At 50.3% G+C, this 6000-nt stretch overlaps 1 protein-coding gene across 6 annotated transcripts in view; it reads right to left on the bottom strand.

Annotated features, from left to right (window-relative positions):
* Nucleotides 1-1070: 1070 nt before the first annotated feature.
* The window catches only part of UBE2F (ubiquitin conjugating enzyme E2 F (putative)), a 74351-nt gene continuing 69421 nt past the window's right edge, over nucleotides 1071-6000 (bottom strand). For all 6 annotated transcript variants that reach the window (XM_073020190.1, XM_073020189.1, XM_007966821.3 and 3 more), the window contains one exon: nucleotides 1071-1834. In XM_073020190.1, coding sequence (XP_072876291.1) covers nucleotides 1784-1834 — 51 coding nt within the window. In that variant the 3' untranslated portion in view covers nucleotides 1071-1783. The remainder of the gene's footprint in view (nucleotides 1835-6000) is intronic.

The following is a 6000-nucleotide window of genomic DNA, read 5'->3' as shown; positions in this document are numbered from 1 at the left end:
CACTTGCACCACCAGCCAGGGAACTCCAGGGAGCCTGAGCAACTACTATGGGATGTGCCCTGCCTTGGGCCTGGGAATGGCACCAGGCAGACAGGGGGCAGGAATTAGCTGCTGGCCTCCTGCCCTGACTAGAGAGGATGCCTAGTGCTCAGCCGGCAAGTTCCTCTGACACTAGGCAGAGGACAAGTGTGAAGCTGCAGTACCTCCCTCTCCTAGGCCCTGAGAGGCGGGGATTAATGTGTCTCCTGGAAAAGCCGCGAGTTCCTGAGATGCCATCATTCTCTTTATCTAATCTCACCCTTCCTGCTCTGTGTGGCCCGTTAGCCAGGGGCCACCCTCAAATCTAATGGGTGCAAAGACAAAGCAAGGCCTACATTCCTTACCTGCTGGGTCTCCGTGACAGAATCTCCGTGAATCAGAGATTCTATAAATTAAGAAAAACAAACTAAACCCAGTAGATGGCAGACAGGGGAATCTAGAGGTCTAAGGAAGCTGGCAGTTAAATCTGAGTGTTAGGCAGGCAGCAAAGGAAACTAGACAGACATCTATTTTGCGTTTGATTTCACTGGTTCAAATGTCTACATGCTGGAGTAAATCCACTTGCCTCTCTCTTCATCGCTCTTCCTCTGCAGTACATTAACCTGGCCAAGGATGGCATATGCCACTGTTGACTCCTGGTCCTCCAAGGCCTAGGAGGCTCACCCCACAGGCAGGGCCTGGAGCCATAGCAAACTCAGAAGAAGGCCATAGGTACAGTCTCAGTGACATCAGACATTAGGCTGATTCCTGAGGCATCGCTCCTGTCTCCCAGGACAGCAGGGTCTGATGCTCTGGTATGTAGCTACCAGGTCACAATCACATGACCACTGCAGAAACATCAACCCCAGCTGGTCCAGGTTCCAGCCAGTTTCCTCTGGGCAGCATGTTACAATGGGCTCCCTGCCTTTTTGTTTTGATCATCCAAATCTAGCTTCAAAGGGCTCCAAAACGTCCTCGCCACATCTGGACCTGAAAGCAAGAGCTGTTTTTAAGAGTGAGATTCTCATTGCATTTGGACAAAATGAATAATGTGCCTTTCATATTTTCTTTGTATTTCTCTTCAATAGTTGCTTGACCCAACATCTTTCTGTCTGCTCTATACAATGAAAATACAAACTAAATGAGAATAGAAAAAATAATTAAAGCATTAAATTGTACAAATTACAAATCTGTTCCAAAATATACTTACATTAAATAAAATACGCATTTCAATAAGAGATCTACAGTGAATGACTATGCATTCTGGGAAGCTTCACAACATCTAGGCAGGGCCAACATTCGTGAAAAAGCTAAGAGATTTTGCATCCAATCACAGTTTGTAGCGGGTATCTTATTGCCAATCTGCAAGTTACACTGAACACATCATTAGCATCGCTTGTGCAGAAAACCAATTTTGTTTGGGAAAAGGGAAAGCAAGCTCTGGCCTCAATTTTGAGTTCATTACAACTTCTTAAGAATTTCACCAACAGCCTATACAGTACAAGTTCAAAAAAGTAAACATGTTAAGGTAAGCAGACAACTCTTCAGAAGCCCAAACACATTTTCTTGCTGTATTTATGTTGAATTCTCCATCTACAATGAGCAGTCATGAAGATGGTCTTCTTCAGGGCAACATGGTCACAGGACTGGGGCAATCCAGGGGACTGAGAGGGAGCATGAGGACGGGAGAGGGGGCTACCTCTTGCTGTTTCACGTTAGAGACAAACTGTAACACAGTCCATGGGCCTGCAATCGTCCCCTTTTATCATCTGGCATAACGCTTGATGTAGTCGTCCACTTTATTCCGGAAGTCCTCCTGTGGAGTAAGAGCATTGGGGACAGAAAGAAGAACAGGAAGAGTGAGTGAGTGAGTAAAGCAGCGCTTCAGGGACAAGTCAGATCCACCAGCACCAAGGCCCCCTGTGGTCGCCAAGGTGGTAGAAGGACTGGGACCTTGCGGAGTCTGAGTGCCATTTGCCACGACCTAGGTGCCTACTGCATGCAAGACACAGTGCTGGGTGTGCTGAGGGGGGGAGCATGCGGAAGGCCTGAGTGGGAGGGACCCTCAGGGGGCACCTATCCCTCCTCATTTCCCGACGGGGAAAGTAGAACCCAGAAAAGTGTGGTCAAGGTCACAAAGCCAAGACTCCTTTGGCCACAATGGGTCTGAGCCACAGGATGACTACCCAGGATGACTACACCCTGCCCAGAAGAGAGCTGGGTGTGCCACAGAGCTCCATCCTCCTGCATTGAAGAGCAGGTGGCCAGTGATCAAAGGCGGTGTGGACCTAGGAATCACCCCAGGCCAGTATGGGTGGAACAATCTCAGATCTGGGCCACTGTCAGGTTTATCCCTGGATCTGGTATCCCCAAGGTTACGAGTAAAATCCCATGGGATTGTATGAGCCATAAGAGTGACTTGGAGCTCTTAACCCTCTCACTCCTACAACACAGCTGCTGGGTCTCAGATGTCCCCATAGGATCACACTGCTTCAGTCACATCAATGCCATGCAGTCCCCACTGCACAGGGAACACAGCACAGTTACCACAGTTCTTAGTGGGCATGAGTTCCATTTCCTTAGCTAAGCCTCAGTCCTCCTGTCTAAGCCTCAGTCTAGCCTCTTTGTTGATTCCACTGCATAATCCCGACACTTGGCAACGTGCAGGGAGCACCCAGGTACTCAGTGTATACCTCGCTGCTGCCACGATGCCCTCTCACAGGAGAGACCCTGCCTGGAGCATGGTCCTGGCCAGCTGGGCACCAGGTGCCTGCCCTCCTGCCACACCCTTAATTAGCACAGCGACCCTTTCCAGGGCTGGCAAGTTCCCAATTTGAAGCTATGGATATGGTCCCATGATTTTCTCTGGTCTCAGGGTGAGAAAGTGGAGTGCTCTGAGTCTACCCAGGTGCCTCTGCCCTGCCAACTTCCCTATTTGTCTACAGGATGGCGTTTGGAGCCTCCCACATGGGCCTTCACCCCGCAACAAAGGAGAGCTGTGCAGAAACCCTACCTGCCCTTTTACAAAACCTTCTCAAGGCCATTTCCACAGTCCCCAGAGCCAGACAATACTGTCAGCTCACAAGGACCCTGAAAAAGCTTACAGGATGTAAAATGAAGACCCCATAAATGCCCCTGCCTCTCCATGTTTCGGAGGACAAAAGATGCCATGTACTCTTAGTTGCCCTGTTCACCTCACCCAGCATAGAGCCCAGCATCCATGCCTGCAGCAGGCCCCATGCTCCAGCCTCTGCTGCCTCCCTCCTCCTCTCCTACTACAAGGGACACAAAGCACAGGGCCCAAGTGAAAACCACAGACTCTGGAGCCACACAGAGGAGGATCCAAGTCCTGGGCTCTGCCTCCGACGGGCTACTCAACCATGGCGAATCTCAGCTTCTTGGCATCTGTGTCCTCAGCAGCAAAACAGGGATCATAATGGTATCCGGCCCAAGGGGCTGTTGTGAGACACAAGTGCACTCTGTGTCAAGTGCATAGAAGTGCGCCCGGCTCCTACTATTCCGTTCCTGACTTGCACCAATCATAATGGCCTCTATTCTCTGCCCTGACCTCTGCAGCACGTTCCTACCTCAGGGGCTTTGCACTAGCAGCCAAGGTTTTCTGGAGCATTCCTCTCTCACCACCCGGCCCTCTGTGGCCTGCTCTCCACCTCACATGCTATGTTTGTTCGCCTATTCTTTTTCATTTTAATTTTCATTTTCTTTTTTTTTTTTTGAGATGGAGTTTTGCCCTTTTTGCCCAGGCAGGAGTGCAATGGTGCAATCTCAGTTCACTGCAACCTCTGCCTCCTGGGTTCAAGTGATTCTCCTGACTCAGTCTCCCAAGTAGCTGGAATTACAGGTGCCTGCCACCATGCCTGGCTAATTTTTGTATTTTTACTAGAGACGGGGTTTCACCACGTTGGCCAGGCTGGTCTTGAACTCCTGACCTCAGGTGATCTGCCCACCTTGGCTTCCCAAAGTGCTGAGATTACAGGCGTGAGCCACTGCATCTGGCCGTGTTTGTTCGCCTATGCTCCGCGTCCTCCTGCTGGAATGTGTGCGCCACAGGGACGGGGACTGTCATTCCCAGTCATCCCGAGCATTTCGCACCTCCCCTGGCACATAAGTGGCCACCAGTCAAACAGGTGATGAACGAGTGGACATAAGGAAGCGGCGCTCAACAACCGTGACTATTACTCCGCATAAAGACATGGGTGGGGCTGCGGCACTGCTTAGGCTTCATGTGGAGGCATCACTGTTTGGAGATATTAGGTCCATTTTACTGGGGCTAAAAGTGTATCAGTTGCAAAGTCTTATTTCATACAAATCAGGAATATGAAATCTTATTTCATACAAAGAAAGGTAAAATGGAAGACATCTCTCCACCTGGAGCTGTGGGAGTGCCCCTATTGCCATCACTTTCTATCTGACAAGGCTTGGTCCACAAGGGCTAGTCATCACCAGCAACAGCAGACAGAGTGCAGCCACGAATGCCTGCAAGGGGTGGGCCAAGGGGCACATTTGCCCAGGGCTTGTCAGTGCAGTACCAAGCCCAAGGCTTTGCCAGACAACACAAGCCCATCAGAAACACTGACGGACGGCAGGGGTCAGGGACTGACTGCTCTCATGGGGAGCTGTGGGCACAGGGCTGCCTTACACCACTGTTATTTCTCTTGAGGACCCCTGCTGCCCCAGCCCTCAAGACAGAGCTCGCCTCCTCGGCAGAACACCAGCCTCAGTAGATGGTCTGCTCTGCCCACCTGCTTGCACTGCACCACTCCCCGTGCCCACTGTGCCTGCCACTTGTTTTGTGAGTCTCAGCAGGATGCATGCTGGGTGGCACTTCTCTCGCCTCCCTGTCGGAGGTGCTCCTGCCCACTCTTTGGGGCCGTGGTCAGGCAGCACCTCCTGGTCTGAACTTAGGCTCAAGATTGTAGCGAGGACTTGGCAGGGCACGTTTCAAACGCCCTATTCGGTCGTGCCACATAGTAGGTCTAACTAACATTAACAGAAGCCAAGGCGCTGAACATTCTGCACGATGTCTAGAACTAGCTAGAGGGGTTTTAGAATGGTGTTCAAAGCTACATCAGGTAGGGTGCAGTAATCCCAGCATTTTGGGAGGCTGAGGCGGGTGGGTCGCTTGAGGCCAGGAGTTTGAGACCAGCATGGGCAACATGGTAAAACCCTGTCTCTACTGCTAAGAATACAAAAATTAGCCCAGTGTGGTGGCGCGCGCCCATAGTCCCAGATACTCGGGAGGCTGAGGCACAAGAATTGCTTGAACCCGGGAGATGGAGGTTGCATCTGGAGATGGAGGTGAGCCAAGATTGCACCACTGCACACTCCAGCCTGGGCAACAGACTCTGTTTCAAAAAAAAAAAAAAAGCAACTTCAGCCAAACGAACAACGGTGGCTGACCGACTGCCACAATGGCAAGGCTGCCGTAGGGAATCTGGTTCAGGTAATGGAATGTGAGGTTCTACCACCAAATCCAGCCAGAACCCTTCACCTAAGCTGAGCTACCTCGGTGCCAGCCACACATGACCTGCCTCTGCAGGCTCCTTGCTCCATGTGCTTTGCACTGGGCCAATGTTAAAGTCATTTCAGACCCCCTTTCCTGACAGCACTTCCCCTCCTCAAGGCTTGTATGCTTTCTTTTATCAGACAGTTAAAACCACTGCTGCCTTGCTACTCAAGCACAGTGGAAAGGTGACATTCACCAACTATAACTCTTTCAGCTTGGTTTTGTTGTATTTTTTTCTTCCCAGTGAGTTTTAATATATTGTTTCTAGGTAAACTGTCTTCTTCCTTAACAGGTATCTTACTGGAAGACCTCAATGTGGCTACTGAAATGAATGACTGATCATTTATGCAATGCATTAGAGGAAAAAACCTTTTAGAAGAGGAATTGAAGATTAAAAGTAATGAATAGAGGGAGCTCTCTGAACCTTTACAATCTCAGGGTACTGCCCTAAAATTAAA

Source organism: Chlorocebus sabaeus, chromosome 10, assembly GCF_047675955.1.
Source record: "Chlorocebus sabaeus isolate Y175 chromosome 10, mChlSab1.0.hap1, whole genome shotgun sequence".
Lineage (NCBI taxonomy): Eukaryota > Metazoa > Chordata > Mammalia > Primates > Cercopithecidae > Chlorocebus > Chlorocebus sabaeus.
The sequence above is the reverse complement of the archived record's forward strand: the minus strand, read 5'-3'. Positions and strand labels throughout refer to the sequence as shown.